A 16,637-nucleotide genomic window follows, 5' to 3' on the forward strand; every position below is an offset into this window, starting at 1 on the left:
GGTTTGTGGCCCAAGAGAGAGCCTGCTACAGTGACAACGCATCTTAAGTGGCTGTAGTGTCCACCAGTCCCAAAGCTCTGCCCCAGCACCACACCCACTCACGTGGTCACTCTCGCAGATAATTACGTTGGGATTCTGGTTGTGAGTATGCTGGAGTTACGTTCAGCTTGGGGGAGCATTGGAATTATTTATGGCATGGGCCTTTCTGGGCACGGCCAGGATATGCCTCTGCCCTTCTCATCTCCAGTGAAGGGGGTGCAGTTCTTTTCGAAGTCATTTGTCCTTAGGCCCATTGCTATACTGGAGTCTGGGAGCATTTAAAGGCTTCTCTAATCCCTCCATGTATCATATACCCTGCTGGCTCTCTGGTTCACAGTTAATGACTTCAGATTGTTTACACTTCCCAGTTATTCTGAAGACACGAGTCTGCTGTCTCCACAGTCCTCAGCTGGAAGGGACAGCCTGAATAGCCAGACAGGAAACTCAGGCTCTGCATGAGGAGGGCCATTGCTGATGGTGGCAGGGATGGACTGTTTACGAAGAAAAGGGACATGGGGGCTCAGGACTCAGGGCTGGGGACCCGGAAGCCATTTGTTCTCTTGGTTGTTGGGAAAGGGGTGGTGGTGGCACACGCCTTTAATCCCAGCCCTCAGGAGGTAGAAGCAAGTGGATCTCTTGAGTTTGGCACCAGCCTGGTCTGCAGAGTGAGTTTCAGGACAGCCAAAGCTATAAAGGAAACCCTGTCTCAAAACAAAACAAAACAAAACAAAACAAAAACAGTACTGATTTCTGCAGCTGGGGCCTGGGGGTACATTGGGAATCTGACAGGAGAAGCTATGTGTCCCTTCTTGGGAAAGGGGTGGGCAGCAGCCAGTGCCACATCTGTCCCATGCATGCATGCATGAGTGTGATGCCACCAGGAGCCAGGAGAGAGGCCTGGACCATTCTTCCGGACACCAAGGAGGACCCAACCCTAGCAACACCTTGATCTTGGCCTTTGAGTCTCCAGAACTATGAGATAGTGAATTTCTGTCATGTTAGTCAGAGAGTTTGTGGTTTCTGCGTCAGCCCGGCAAACTGACACACCCTAGTTGGAAATAGAAGCCTGTGTGAACTAGGAAATGAGAACAGGTTTCCTGGAGGAGTTGCTATTGTGTGGGGCCTTGAAGGACAGGAGGGAGTTTATGAGGCCGAGAAGCCAAGGGAGGTCCCTCTCATGCTTCCACAGGACACACATCACCCAACAAGGACGGACGTTCACACACAGGGCGCTAGGTACAAGTATTTTATTTTACTTACAATAGTGCCACACCCAAACTACAGTAGCACAAAACATAATAATACAAAAAAATAGATTCCCCAACTCCAAACCCCATGTCCTTGTACCCGCAGGGAAGCCCCCAGGCTTGAGAGGAGGGGTCTCTCTGAGAGCAGCTGCCCTCCTCACATCCGTCTTCCTCAACTCTCTGGAGGGCAGGGGGGCTGGGGGGACGGGAGGGGTGCTGCTTTTGTACCCACCCATCTCTGCTCGGTCTGGGCCTTTCTGCTGTGGCTGCCTTGCACCCCTGAGCAATAACTGTACTGCTGAACCCCAGCTCAGGATCCTGCTTCTCCAGACCGGTGCTACACTCTTTCAGGACTGCCTCTCCACAGGGAGGCAAGAGGAAGGAGCAGGAGGGGCAGAGGGACTCAGAAGATCATGTGTGGCCGGCCATGGCTCCAGCCACCTTCCTGCTCCCTGTGTAATCTTTCCCAGAAGAGCTACGAGACCTTGAACATGCTTCCAGGGACCAGGGGCATTGTCAGGGGTCAGCTTGCAGCTCCCTGCCCAAGTGCTAAGGCTAACCCTAAACGAGCAGGCCCAAGACTACATTTCTGGGCTTCCTGGCCAAGGAGGACTATGGTATGGGGAGGGGGTGTGTGCTGTGCAATGTGGAGCATGGCCTGCCAGGTGGTGGCACCACTGCGCTCCCAGCTTACAGCTCACAGAGGTTTGCCTCTGTACAGCCATCATGAGAACCACAGTGAGCGCCACCTAGTGGGAACCCATATATCTACTATTGGGTGATGCTGTTGGACAGAGGACTTCCCTGTAAGCCCAGATCCGGCTGGGAACCTTCCATTCTAAGCCTCCTCTGGCTCACAGCCGCAAACCCCCCCCCCCAATGAGAGGAAACCGGCCACCTGTAAGAACTGGTTTAATTCACCTCGAGTGCTATGGGAGGCTGGAAGCCTGAGAGAGGCCTAAAGTTCCCAACACTGGCCATCTGGAATGGCTTCCCCATAGGCAGGCTGGGAGAGGGGCTATGGTGTTGGCTTTTAGTCAGGACACTTGGGGACTCCACGGAGAAAGCCAAGGGCTTCAGGCAGGGGCTGCCTCCTCGGTGGAGCTCAGGGGCCACAGCCTCAGTTAAGGCACTAGAGAATGGGTCCTGGGAACCAGGCCAGGGCAACTCTGGGCTACAGAGCTTGGAGAGAGAAGTGGACGACTTTCCCTTTTCCTGTATTGTGGGGCCAAGGGTCAGCGAGGCAGACCACTTCAGGGTATTGGAATTGCTACAGAGAGGCCACAGGTCCCCAAGGCCAGGAGAGGTGGGAACAAAAGAAGGACATTTTGGGGAACAGTGTGCATCTAATGAGGGACGGCTAGTCTAGTCCAGACTGCTCGGGGGCCCCCATGGGAGGGCCCTGCCCTGGCTTTGTGCTGCCACAGCTATCAACTCTGGGTATCAGCCCATCCTTGTTGGGGTCCCCAAGGTTGGATTCCAGAGACAGGACAGATGACTGAGGGGTCATGCCCAGAAGCTAGGCCCCTCAGCTGGCTCACCCCTCTGCCTGGCCCCTGCATCTCCTGTCTGCACGGGTGACTACAGAAGCAATCACCCAACAATGGCCTAAGGTAGCGCTCAAGTGTGGGGGCATGCTCAGCAGCCTGGGGTCCCCTGGGGTGAATCAGTGGGGCTTCTTTTGTCCACAGGTTACTTAGAAAAAGAGAACATAATAAATATACTAATCTTTCCTTTAAAAAAAAGTGTTTTAAATGCATTTTTCCCTGAAGATTTCCAGTGTATTCCATAATGCTTAAAAAACAAGTCTCCCCAAAAATATATCTTAAAGCATTTGACACAGTGGTATTGTGGTATGATGGCATTGGATGTGGGCGAGGGGCTGTGCCCCTTCGCCGTTGTCGGTGTGAGGCCCAGCAGCTGGACACACAAACGCCCTCTAGCTCACACCTGGGTGTCTGGGATGCTGGGGCCTCACAGGGCGTTCAAGCGGTGAACCTCCATCATAGGCTTAGACAGGGCAGATGCATACCCTCCAGGGTGGGGAGGGGCCCTAGGCGGCTGAGGGGCTGGGCGGTGGCCTGGAGGCTGGAAGGAGGGAGCTGCGGCAGACCCCTTCCCTTCTGTGCTCCCTGGACGGCAGCCCTTACCAGACTTCGCATTTGTGCTGAGGGTTCATGGGGGAGCCAGGAGGGCAGTGGAAGTGTTCTGAGAACTCCTTGGAGTTAGAGACAGAGCCGATGACCCGGAAGCGGGAGGGGCTGTGCGGGTCGGTGATGAGGCCTTCGTGGGAGCTCTCAGGTGTGCGGACCGAGCACCAGACCTTGGGGCAGGGCAGCAAAGGGAATCTGGGATCACCGTGGGGCCTTGGCGCCGCTCCACTGGCCCCACCACGACAGCAGCAGAATGAACCTGAGACCCCCAGGGAGCCAGGAGGACCCCCAGGTAGGGGAATGTCCCAAAGACAGTCCGCTGATTTAGGAAGGTGCCATTTGAGGGGAAGCTGCCTTTGGCTCTGGAGCTCTGGTACTGCACATGAAGGAACACACCCAGTGAGCTCACCTGTGCAAACCCCAGGAAGAAGAGCTGGTTGTTGGTGAGACCCAGGCTGGGCAGCGTCTGCTCAGCCCCGTTCTTCTTCACCCAGTTCTGGTAGGCCTGGGAGGAGAGAAAAGCAGAGTCGAGACATGACACAGGTGAGGATGTGTGCAGGTTCAGGGGCAGAGGTGGGTACCTGGGCGTTGGCTTTCTTCTGTGTTCCCATTCAAAAGAGGGTGAGTTCAACCCCATAGCCTAAAACACACACTCCATCATGCTGGCTGTTTGCTTCCCACTCCAGCCTCTCTCTGGTGAACACCCAGCCAGATACCCATGATGCATCTCAAACTCAACACAGCACTGGACGGTGGTGGCACATGCCTTTTTTTTCTCAAGATTTATTTATTATGTACACAGTGTTCTGCCTGCATGACAGAAGAGGGCACCTGATCTCATTACAGATGGTTGTGAGCCACCATATGGTTGCTGGGAATTGAACTCAGGACCTCTGGAAGAGCAGCCAGTGCTCTTAACCTCGGAGCCATCTCTCCAGTCCAGGCACATGCTTAATCCCAGCACTTGGGAGAAAAGCTAGGAGTCCTCAGCCACTCGACACAGGTCAATTATGCTAGCCCTGGGACTCGAACCCAGAACCCTCTCAGTGTCCCTGTTGTGATCTGAACGTGAAAGGCCCTCATAGGCTCACATGTCTGAACATTTGGTTAACAGATGGTGGGAGCGATGGGGACTGCTTCGGAACCTTTAGGAGGTGGCAGCTCACTGGAAGAAGTGGGTCACTGGGCAGGGAGGGCCTCCAGGCTTTACAGCTCAGTCACTTCCTGTTTACTTTCTAAATCCTAACTGCAGAGGCAACGTGGCTGGCTGGTCTGTTCCCCCATTCCTGCCACCTTCCCACCGTGACAGACTATCCGCCACTGCAAACCGGAACACGTCCTTTGTTCCTCAAGTTGTCAGGTGTTTTGTCACAATGAGAGACAGTCCCTCGCCTGTGCAGGCCCCTCCTGTCTGATGCGGGAAGAATGGCCAGGCTGTGCAGTGGGCCTGGTCCCGCCCTGTGTCGCAGAGGGGCAGGTTCCCAGCAGGAAGCCGTCTCAGGGCTCAGCTCGGAAGCTCATAACTCTCCCGGTCAACACTCAGTCACTCCACCCCATGTGTTGACCCAGAGAACCGAGGGGCATGGAACACGGCTGTACTGACCCTCTACTGTGAGACCTTGGACCAGACTCAGTCCCAGGGGAGCGGACATACCCTGTAGGCTGCCTTAAGGCCCCCATTGTCGGCGATGTTCTCGCCCAGGGTGTGCCGACCGTTCACGGGCTCGCCATTGACGCTGTAGTTGCTGTACTGGTGCACCATGCACTCGGTCTGCTGCTTGAATGCCTCCACGGACGAGTTCTTCCACCAGGGGCGGAGGTTCCCGTCCTTGTCATACTCCCGACCTGTGGAGGCAGGAGAGTGGTCACACAGTGGGACCTGCTGCTACTCCTCTGCCACCTGGATGGGAGTCACATGGATGGGAGTGATCAACCCACGTGATGGAGGCCTGGCCAATCATACCAGAGACGACCCAGGAAAACAGTCCAGGCCACTGATAGCTAGTTCAAGGGCACAGAGGGTCGTGGCTGGCTTTTATTACTGGCTAAGGGTCCCCAATCCCAAGGAATAGATTCCTAGCCAGGGCTGGCAGTGCCAGGATCACAGGCAGGCCCCAGCTTTCCCTTCTGGGTTATGAGGTCCCCAAGGCAGGAGGCAATCACTAGGAGCCTGGCTATCAGCTAATGGTGAGGGCTGCACTGTCATTTCTCTGACTATGGTCAGACCAGAGAAGCTTCTAGAATGGTAGAGTGTGGACTATTCCTTTAAACTATGTCACTGTGACTGGTTTAATAAAGAAGCTGATTGGTCAATAGGTAGAGGTTAGGTGGGACTGGTAGACAGAAGGAGATGAGAAGGACTCTCAGGAGTTGAAAGGAGATACTCAGGAAACAGGAGATTTCAAAAGTCCACACCAGAGCCGGGCGTTGGTGGTGCACGCCTTTAATCCCAACACTAGGGAGGCAGAGGCAGGCGGATTTCTGTGAGTTAGAGACCAGCCTGGTCTACAGAGCAAGTTCCAGGACAGCCTCCAAAACAATACAGAGAAACCCTGTCTCGAAAAAAAAAAGTCTCTGTGGGGTTACTTGGGAACTGTATGCTCCCTGCTGAATACTATTGCCAGCCTCTGAATAAGACCACTGCCCATGGAGCTGGAGAGATGGCTCAGTGGTTAAGAGCACTGACTGCTCTTGCAGAAGACCCAGGTTTAATTCCCAGCACCCACATGGCAGCTCACAACTGTCTGTAATTCCAGTTCCAGAGGACTTGACACCCGTGGCAAAACACCAATGCATATAAAAGAAAAACTAGTAAGTTAAAAGAAAAGAGCACTGTCCACGAGCAGGGGCTTCACAGTAGCCACAGACCTTCCCACCACCACACGGAGTCCCCAGGTTCCCAGCAGAGAGAAGAGAGGCGTGGACACGTGAGGGGACTGGGGGGGGGCAGGAAGTTGGCTGGTTCTGCCTGGATGGGGGCCCCACGGAGTGTATACCTTGATCGTCAAAAGCATGAGTCAGTTCATGGCCCACCACGACACCAATTCCACCGAAGTTCAAGGCGCTGGAGGAGGAACACATGGGTGAGGGTGAAGCCCCACTAGGTGACCTCGGGGCTTTCCGGGAATGTGGCCCCTGGGGATCGCAGGAGGCTGGGCGGACTTAGTCACAGTTGGGGGCCATGCACCTGTAAGTCACCTCAGCAGAGTTGGGTCTTAATACTCATGAGTGAACTGAGGCTGGGGCCAGGTCAGCCTGTCTGCCTAAGTGGCACGCGGTTCATACCCAGCCTGGGATTCAAACCCAGGACTGTGGCTTTCAAAGCCCACCTGCACGAGACACAGGTATAATGTTTACCCTCCAGCTGTGTTTTAAGATGCTGTCCAGAGAGATCCTGACTCTGTGACATGCTCCTCCAAGCCCCACTAAGCAGGGATATCAGAGCCAAGAGAGGCCAGAAGGGAAGTCCCAGGACCACAGCTGTTTCTTCCACTATCTCTAGCTCCCAGTTCCAGTCGTTCTGAGCACCAGACTGGGGCTAAGTGGTCAGCCAGGGGGGCTGGGCCGGACTGGTCTCAGGGTTGCTGAGGCTGGCGAACGGTTGGGTTAAGAGCAGCAGACGTGACCTACTTGGGTGAAGAGCGGGTATAGAATGGTGCCTGCAGGATCCCAGCTGGAAACACGATCTCGTTCTTGGTGGGCGAGTAGTAAGCATTCACCATGGGTGGGGTCATACTCCACCTGCAAGCCACAAGCACACATGAGACCTTTGGCGAACCTGGTGCAAGGGGAGGTGGGCGTGGTTTAGAGACCGTTGTCAAGGATCTTAAAATGTGCAATCTGAGCTGGGCGTGGTGGGACACGCTTTTATCCCGGCTCACTGAGGGGCAGAGGCAGGTGGATCTCTGTGAGTTTGATGCCAGCCTGGTCTACAGAGTGAGTTCCAGGACAGCTGGAACTACACAAATAGAGACTCTGTCTCAAACAAAAAAACAAGGGAAAAAAAGTGGGTTCTGAGGATTAGAGATATAGTTCAAGTTCAGAATGGCAAAGTGTTCGTCTAAGTTGTACAAAGCCCTGGGATTAATTCCCAATACTGCATTAACGGGGATGACAGTACATGCCTTTAATCCCACCATTCAAGAGCTGGAAACAGAAAGACCAGGAGTTATCTTCTATTTGACATATCAAACACTGGAGTGTAAGGCTCAAAATGCTTCTATCAGCAGTTTTTTTTTTTTTTTTTTTTTTGGTTTTTCGAGACAGGGTTTTTCTGTGGCTTTGGAGGCTGTCCTGGAACTCGCTTGGTAGTCCAGGCTGGTCTCGAACTCAAAGAGATCCTCCTGCCTCTGGCTCCCGAGTGCTGGGATTAAAGGCGTGCGCCACCAACGCCCGGCTCTATCAGCAGTTCTTAAAGTGTCTTAAGGGCTACCAAGGCTTCCCCAACAGGTGCTCTACCAAAAACCAGATCAACACAGCTGTGAATGGTGGGCATGCTACAATCCCAGCACTTAGGATGTGGAGGCAGGAGGATGCTATCAGGAGACCAGCCTGGTCTATAGAGTGAGCGCCAAGATGGATTCCAAAGCTGCACAGAAAAACCCTGTCTTAAACAAACAAACAAAAAAACAACCAAAACAAAACAACCCCCCAAAAAACCAACCCCCCAAAACAACAAAAAATGGTGGGGTACTGGGGAAATGGCTCACTGTTGATGTGCTGGCAATGTAGGTGTGGAGACCGGAGCTCAGGTACCCAGCAGCCACGTAAATGCCAGGTGGCTACACATGGTGGCCAGCCTAAGCCTTACACCAGCACTTGGGAGGCAGAGACAGGAGAACCTTGGGACAAATGTGTTCGCTAGATTAGTGATTCTGGTTCAAGAAGGGGACCCTCCCTCAACATAGGAAGACTGACTGGGGAAGACACACACATGTGCCCCATAGCTCAGAGTGCACGTGTACCCACACACGTGTGTTCACACTCATGCAAACAAGCCCACACAAACAAACAAACAAATACAAGCCAGAAAAATCCACAATCAGAAAGAAAAGAGAAGCGACCCCCCCAGCCCACAGGACAAGCCACCCTCACTCTCTGTCCTTAAGAGGTAGTATAATTGTAGAGCCCATTAAACCCTGACTCCCTCACCTCCCCCCCCCCCCGCCCCCATAGGAGCCTCTTAATTTTCTGTGTGACCCATGGGACACCCACAAAGCACTCTAGCCTTCTTATGATGCCTCTGCTTTCAGAGTGGCTGACCAACCACAGGCTTTGCACTCGGATATTGAATGCTTTCTCGCTAATGAGCAAAGCGAGTTTATAATCTCTGGGAAAACAACTGACGTCATCTGTTACCCATGACGAAAATGTGAGGCTTCAAAACATGTTTTGGGTGGACTGGAGATGGCTCAGTGGTTAAGAACACTGGCTACTCTTTGCAGGGACCTGGGTTTAGTTCCCAGCTGCCATAGGTCAGCTCACAAGATCCTATAAATCCAGTTCCAGGGGATTTGATGACCTCTTCTGGCCACCACAGCCACTGCAGGAATGTGGTGTGCATACAATACACGCGGGCAAAACACACACACCTCCATCACCTAAGTTCTGAAAATGCAGATATGTGCATCACCCCCGTTTTTTAAATTTTATTTTTGTTTTTTTGTATGTTGGTGTTCCGCCTGCATATGTCTGTGTGAGGGTGCTGGATCCACTGAAACTGGAGTTACAGACAGTTGTGAGCTGCCACGTGGGTGCTGGGAACTGAACCCGGGTCCTCTGGAAGAGCAGCCAGTGCTCTCAATCTCTGAGCCATCTCTACAGCCCCTATCATCCTGCTTTTTATGAGGTGCCAAGGGTCAAACATGCTGGGCAAGCACTCCATCACCTGAGCTATGCTCACAGATCTGATGGAAAGGTCCTAAGATCAAAAATAAAGTGAACCAAATAGCTGGCATCTCAGCGTTTTCCCGGTGCAGAGGGGAGAGCCAATAAAGAATGACAAAAGAGAAAGGACATTTTGCAAGTGAGTCCAGTTGCTCTGCTTCCTCCCAGTGCACTGCAGAGGTATTTTGCTGGGTGTCATTAAGCCATGCAAAGATATCGAGAAATTTACCACATCACATCTATACCCATACAGCCACAGATACATTCATGGGTGAATAACAAAAGTTAGCTGAAAGACCAAGTTAAATTTAAGATCAGATGAACTAGATTAGATGACGTTTCAAAGCCCATCTCATGCTTTAGGAAAGTACCATTGAAGACATAGAGGAAACAGAGTTCTGAACCTCTTGTCCACAAGGGGGCGCCAGAGGCAAAGGGGAGTTGTCCTTAGCCGGTTAATTTTGCAGAATGCTTTTGGGATGGAGAAAGTAATTTAGGACTGAGTTGAGAGGGTGCCTGACTTTCCTAAAGAGATTTTGTTCATTCGTTTGTTTTATTTTGTTTTGTGTTGTTTTTATTTTGTGAACTGGGGATAGAAACTAGGGCTTCATGCACACCAGGCAAGTTGCTCTACCTATGAGTATAATATACATGCTTAGCTCAGGAGCCTGCATTTACCTGTGTGTGTGTGTGTGTGTGTGTGTGTGTGTGTGTGTGTGTGTGTGTGTGTGTGTGTAGGTCAGAGGTCATTGTTGAATGTCTTCCTCTATTGATGTCCACCTTAATTTTTGAGACAAGGTCTCTCATGGTACCTGGAGCTTGCCAATTTGGCTAGACTGGTGGGTGGGACATGCCCCTGGGGTCCTTTTGTCCCTCTGCCAGTACTGAGGGGAGGTGACAAATGCACAGAGCCCTCACACTTCTACAGCAAACACCTTTTTTGTTTTTTTGTTTTTTGTTTTTTGTTTGGTTTTTCGAGACAGGGTTTCTCTGTGGCTTTGGAGGCTGTCCTGGAACTAGCTCTTATAGACCAGGCTGGTCTCGAACTCACAAAGATCTGCCTGTCTCTGCCTCCCGAGTGCTGGGATTAAAGGCGTGCGCCACCAACGCCCGGCTCAAACACCTTTTTTTTAAAACTACATAAAATACCAACACACCCAAAGTGTTGTGTGCAGAATCTTGCACCTGTTGTTTGGGCCCTGGGGATGCTGAGGCACGAGTTCAAAGCCAGCCTGGACAACACACTAAAACCCCAGTCTCAAAACAGTAAAAGACAGACACCAGGGCTCACTCATAGGTGAGCTGGGGATCCAGCTCAGGTCCCTGCAATTGCCCTGCAAGCAGTCCACCACTGAGCTACGCCCTGGCACTAAAGGTTGCGTTTGTGAAAAAGTTCCCCAGCTGCTGCTGCTGCGATACAACGCACTGGAACAGTTCTCATGTGCCCAGTGGCGCTCCACGGTCTCCATCCCTCAGACAGCGTTTACGACAGCTGCTTCTGACTCACGGCGAGCAAGTGAGGAAGTCACATTCCACCCACCCCAGGTCACTCTGGGTCTCCCTGCGTGCAAGGAGCCCACACCTTGGGGAACTCACTGATCTCTGTTGGGGGCTTTCCTGAGCTGGTCGGCCGTGACCCTCCAGGAGAAGTTGAAAAAGCGCATGGCATTCTCAAAGTAGAGATCAGGAACTGCCGTGTACTGGGGAAGCAAAGCAGAGTCAGAGATCAGAGCATGTCCAGGCTGGGAACCAAGGAAACCGAGGCCCCGACCCCACAGCCAAGCGACTGGTCTATAGGCATGAAAGGACGGCTCAGGGCTGTGGTCTCACAGTCTCCGTTGGCCTTGACCTTCCTCTTCAAAAACACTAAAAGCATCACCCAGGGATGCCCGAGAGCGTCATGGAGCTGTGAGATGCCCTGCTGCAGCATTTGGGACTTCGACAAGAATATGCCCAGCACTGACAGACATATCTATCCTATGCCTGTCCTAGCCGATAAGGCAAACACTAGCTATGAAGCATTTTATTTATTTACTTATTTATTTACTTTTTTGGTTTTTACGAGACAGGGTTTCTCTGTATTGTTTTGGAGGCTATCGGTCCAGCCTGGCCTCGAACTCACAGAGATCCGCCTGCCTCTGCCTCCCGAGTGCTGGGATTAAAGGCGTGCGCCACCAACGCCCGGCCTATGAAGCATTTTGAGTGTGCTTGTGTGGCTCTTACGTTTTAATTTAATTGGACGGGGGTGTAGCTCAACTGGTAGATTGCTTGTCTAGCATGAATGAAGCTGGTTGGGGGGGGCGGGTGGCATTCAATCCCCAACATTCATAAACTGGACATGGTGGTGCATGCCTGTGATCCCAGCATGTGAGAGGCAGAGGCAGGAGGATCAGAAGTTCAAGGTCAGCCTTGGCTACACAGAGTTCAAGGCTAGCCTGGGCTACGTAAGACCCTGGCTCTGAGTCAGTAAATAAAATAAAATTAATTTAATTAAATAGGTTCCTGTGGACAACACAGACCTAATGCCTGGAGCTAAACTCTATCTCAAGTGGGGGAGGGGCACACACCCTCAGATACCCCTCAACACCCAGCTGCACCCTCATACATCCCTCAACATGCAGCCTGGGTTCTGTGTCCCAGACAAAGGCAGAGTTCTTGCTTAGATACATTCTAGATCTTTCTAGCTAAGGGAAAGAGCTGAGGAGTCAGGTCCCAGGGCAGCACCTGGCAGCCTCTAGGAGTCCTTGGCTCTGACATCCCAGTATCTACCTGGGAGCACTTGAAGTGGTTCTCAAGGAATCGGGCTGCAGACAGAGTCTCACAGCCTCAGAGGTAATTTTAACAGATTCAGGTTTTAAATATAACTACAAGGTGAGGTTACTGTAAAGTCAAAAGTGCCCCAACTGATAACTCTCAATCCTGAGAACACGGAAGACCCGGTCACGTGGGTCAGAACCGCAGTCCGATTGAGGCGGTTGACTGGTTGACAGCTCCAAGTGGCAGGGATAGCAATTACCCCTTGCTGTCAAGCTAAGCTTTAAAATACCTCTGGGTGTAGGCTTCCTCTTTCCACTAGTGTCTCAAGGTCAAAGTCAAAAGTCCAATCACTGTCAGAGGAAGGAAGAGAGGACCCAGGGGCAGGAGGATGCCTGTGAGCAGCAGCAGGGGGTGAGGGCTCACTGAAGATCTGCTTTCTCCCTTCATTTCCAAGCAATAGTTTTAAAAACTCGTGTGTGTGTGTGTGTGTGTGTGTGTGTGTGTGTGTGTGTGTGTGTGTGTATACACGTGTGTGTGCATGGATGACCATGGAGGTGAGAAGCAGTCAGATCCCCTGGAGCTGGAGTTGCAGGCAGTTATGAGCCGCCCAACATGGGCACTGAGAAATCAACCAGGTCCTCTGCAAGAGCAGCAGGGGCTCTTAACCACCGAGTCGGCTCCCCAACACTTCCCTTACTCTTTTCATTGGTTTGTTTGAGATAGGGTCTACCCTATAGTCCAGGCTGGCCTTGAACTTGCCAGGTAGCCAAACATGACCTTGAACCCTGGCTCCTCCTACCCTAGCTTTTGGAACGCTAGGATTGGGGACCTGTGTCACCATATCTGTTTATTCCCGTTCCTTTTTTCTGTTTTGTGGTGTTGGGGGTGGAAACCTATGGTCTCATTCACTCTAAGTAAAGCTCTACCACTGAGCCACCCTGCCCTAGCCATTCTCCCATTATTTCCCACTCACTCCCTGGAGCTGGCCATTTCTAGGGGTGATGCACAGCTTGTGTTCCGGTAACAACCTTGAGCAATGGCTGACGGTAGCTCTGGGGAGACAGGAACCCCCACTGACTCAGGACACAAAGGAACAGGGAAAGCCATCCTCATGCCCATATCCCCAAACCCCACTCCAGGTCACTCTGATACAGGCCAAAAACCATGTTATTATCCCCAGCATCTACATCAGACCAATCCTGGTCCTTTCTCACATGGGCATAGGGAGTTTTCGGGGCAGGTGGAAGCCACTTACATCATTGAACACTTTGTCCAGTTCCTTAGGGTCCATGATGAAGCTGGGGTAGCCTATCATGTTGTAGATGGCATCCGCCTGGACAGAGGGATGGAGTGAGAAAGACATTGTCAAGTGACGCTGGCCAAGCCTGCCCCAGCTCTATGGGGTCCAGGCTCAGGGTTTGTGCCAAGGAGAGCCAGGGCTAGCCTCCTGCTTCCTTAGGCTTCTAGATCTTTTCCTGTAGTGAGTCTGGTAAATTCTGATGAAATGACACTTCCCCCAAGAGAGCCATTGCGGCTTGGATGTGTGCCCCCAAAGTCTATGCACTGTAACAGAACCCCATGAACAACAGTGCTGAGAGGAGAGGTGATTATGTCACACAGCCTTCCTCGGCCCTCATGAAGGACAACCATGCAGGAATGAGCAGGCAGAGAGGGTTAATCACCACAGGAGCCAGTTCTTATGGAAGGGCTGGTCCAGTCCCTCTGTGGCGCGCACGCTCCTTGCCCTTCCCCGTTCCGCTATGGGAGGTCTCCTGATATCACGCCATTGTGGGCTTCAGGGTGTTGGGAGTCCCGATAAACTCACAGGGCACAATGGCATCCATGTACATCTCCACTGGACAGAACTTCTCCCACCCACTCCCTCCCCCACCGAAGGCTCTGCTCTGGCACTGGCGGCCTGGTGCCCTCTGAACTCCCAGGCAGCCTCACCTTTTCCTTAGCCAATCTCCGCGTGTCTTCATCCATCCACTTCAGGGTACTCAGGCTCTCCTCAAATGCCTTCTTGATCTCCGAGATTATCTCGCTGGCCTGGGGGGACAGATGCCACACCGGTAAGGGCTGGGCTATGACATCACCTAAACACAAAGAAGCCCTGTGCAGAAGGGTGCTGTCGGCCAAAGTCTAACCTCCGGTGCCGAGTCAGGGAGGAACCAAGTTTCCCATCCGTTCTCCCACTGTCAGGACGGGTCAAGTAAGATGAGGCAGGCTTTGGGGAAGTTGGGAAAGCTCCCGTGGCAGAACTTTTCAGAGCCTCTGACATGAACCAGTGCACTGAGATTCCTTCAGAGAAGGAAGTAGCCTCTCCCACACTGACCAGAGCAAAGACATCATTTTTAATGGAATGAGCTTTGAAATCTAGAGAATTTGCTTCTGAGGGACAGTTTCAAAAAGGTTGTGATCACTCCGGAGACGAACAGCAATTCTGGAAGGTAACTGTGCCATGACCAGACCTGGAGACCAAAGACAGGTGGAAGATTCCAGAGGACAGTGAGTGGCACTAGCCAGCAGCAGGGGTGGTGGCACTGAAGGCGGAGAGCCCCTGACTCCGACTGGAGTCTGTCTGCACAGTCGGCACTACTAGCCGCACGGGCTGGGGATGTGACTCAGTAGAATGCTCGCCTAGTGCGTTCTGGGTTCAAACCCCGCGGCCCTCAGGAAACACTTACGATGTTCTTGCTGTCTTCAGCAAAGGTGGCTTTCACAAACATGGGGCCCAGGGCAAAGCCCAGGTTGTTTTCCGTGTCACTCACACAAAACTTCCAGCGAGGGAGGCAGGTCTGGAAAACACACGTATGGGTGTCAGTGGGCTCAGTCTCTTTCTCTCAGCCCCTTCCGTGTGGGAAATGGTGCCACCAGGGGCTTGTGCTCTCTTCTGGGACTTCAGAGACAGACGCCTTTTCTGACTACCCTAAGCACTGAACCAGGAAAACACAGGACTGGAGGGGGTCCCGGGACTCGGGGTACAGCTTAGTGGTAGAATGCTCTCCTGGTATGTGTGAAACTGGAGAGTCTGTCACCCGTACTGAAGCGGAAAAAAAAAAGATAGATATGACAGCCTGGAGATAGATATGACAGCCTGGAGTTGGTGACCTGAGTCTGAGAGTAGCCTGGGCTACAGAGTAAGACCACCTCTCTCTCTTCAGCCTGCTTCCCCCCAAAGGCCTGGGGATGCAGCTCAGTTGGAGAGTGCAGCATGCATGGGGTCCTAGGTTCATGTCTCAGCATCACATAAAACTAGATATGGGAGCTGGGCATTGGTGGCGCACGCCTTTAATCCCAGCACTCGGGAGGCAGAGGCAGGCGGATCTCTGTGAGTTCGAGGCCAGCCTGGCCTACAGAGTGAGTTCCAGGACAGGCTCCAAAGCTACACAGAGAAACCCTCTCTGGAAAAACTAAAACAACAACAACAATAACAACAACAAAAAAACCACCCAAAAAAACCTAGATATGGGACAGGGTATGGGGACACACAGCTTTAATCCTAGCACTTAGGAGACAGAGGCAAATAAATCTGTGTGTGTTAGAGGTCACCTTGGTCCACATAATGTGTTCCAAGCCAGCCAGAGTTACAGAGTGAAACCCACACCCACACCCACACCCACACTCACACAATTGGGCATGGCGGTGCACACCTGTAATCCTAGGGCTGCAGAAGTAGAGGCAGAAGGATCAGGAGTTTGGGGGTACACTGTGAGTTCAAGGCTAACCTGGGCTACATGAGACCCTGTCTAAAAAAACAACTGAAAACGAAACCAAGATGACTTCTCGGGGTCTTGGAGCAAGTGAGGGCAGGTGAAAGGTGTGGTTGGTGCAGGAATTGCTCTCCAGTCTCCACCCCCCCAACCCCCCCACCCCCCCACCTCCGCCTGCCAGAGTGTTCAGGGAACTTCTACTTAAATGGTGTGAAACCTTCCCTGACGGTCGGGACTGCAGCCTCCTAGGAAGAACACAGCTGCAGCCACAGCAGAATGCACTCTTCTCACAAGTCCTCAAGTCCACAGGGCGCCTGACCAGTTTAAGCTGGAAACAAGGAGTCTCACTGAAGCCCTGGAAAGCCTCAGTCCTACTTGTCAGCCCTTGTGAATGGTACAACCACACACACACACACACACACACACACACACACACACACACACACACACACACACCCCCACACACACTCTAGATTCATATCAGCCCCAGGCTGCACACAATGCAACACCTGTTGTAGACAAATGGATAATCAAAATGTGGGGTTTCATACAGCAATGTGTGGATAATCAAAGTACAGAGGGCTTTTGTTATTGTTATTTATTTATTTGAGACAGGGTTTCTCTATGCAGCCCTGAGGGTTCTGGAATTCACTCTGTAGACCATGCTGGCCTCAAACTCACAGAGATCCACCTGCCTCTGCCTCACAAGTACAAGCATTAAAGGTGTGGGCCACCACCGCCTCTCTAAAACACAGGGTTTCCATACCCAATATGCCAGTTGGTGCAGCAGGGAACAGACTGCCAGGGACCCAGCTGTATGGATGAGACCTACACGTTTCCAC

The 16,637-nt window shown here is 52.3% G+C and overlaps 1 protein-coding gene across 2 annotated transcripts in view; it reads right to left on the bottom strand.

The window, feature by feature from the left end:
• Positions 1 to 1,271: 1,271 nt before the first annotated feature.
• Ece1 (endothelin converting enzyme 1) overlaps positions 1,272 to 16,637 on the bottom strand; it is a 98,807-nt gene continuing 83,441 nt past the window's right edge. For both annotated transcript variants that reach the window (XM_040756307.1, XM_040756306.1), the window contains exons 11-19: positions 14,770 to 14,880; positions 14,033 to 14,131; positions 13,338 to 13,415; positions 10,922 to 11,025; positions 7,070 to 7,180; positions 6,436 to 6,503; positions 5,094 to 5,284; positions 3,849 to 3,944; positions 1,272 to 3,609 (exon numbers count right to left, since the gene is read on the bottom strand). In XM_040756307.1, the coding sequence (XP_040612241.1) occupies positions 3,433 to 3,609; positions 3,849 to 3,944; positions 5,094 to 5,284; positions 6,436 to 6,503; positions 7,070 to 7,180; positions 10,922 to 11,025; positions 13,338 to 13,415; positions 14,033 to 14,131; positions 14,770 to 14,880 (1,035 nt within the window). In that variant the 3' untranslated portion in view covers positions 1,272 to 3,432. The remainder of the gene's footprint in view (positions 3,610 to 3,848; positions 3,945 to 5,093; positions 5,285 to 6,435; positions 6,504 to 7,069; positions 7,181 to 10,921; positions 11,026 to 13,337; positions 13,416 to 14,032; positions 14,132 to 14,769; positions 14,881 to 16,637) is intronic.

Source organism: Mesocricetus auratus, unplaced genomic scaffold (genome assembly GCF_017639785.1).
Source record: "Mesocricetus auratus isolate SY011 unplaced genomic scaffold, BCM_Maur_2.0 Super-Scaffold_100014, whole genome shotgun sequence".
Lineage (NCBI taxonomy): Eukaryota > Metazoa > Chordata > Mammalia > Rodentia > Cricetidae > Mesocricetus > Mesocricetus auratus.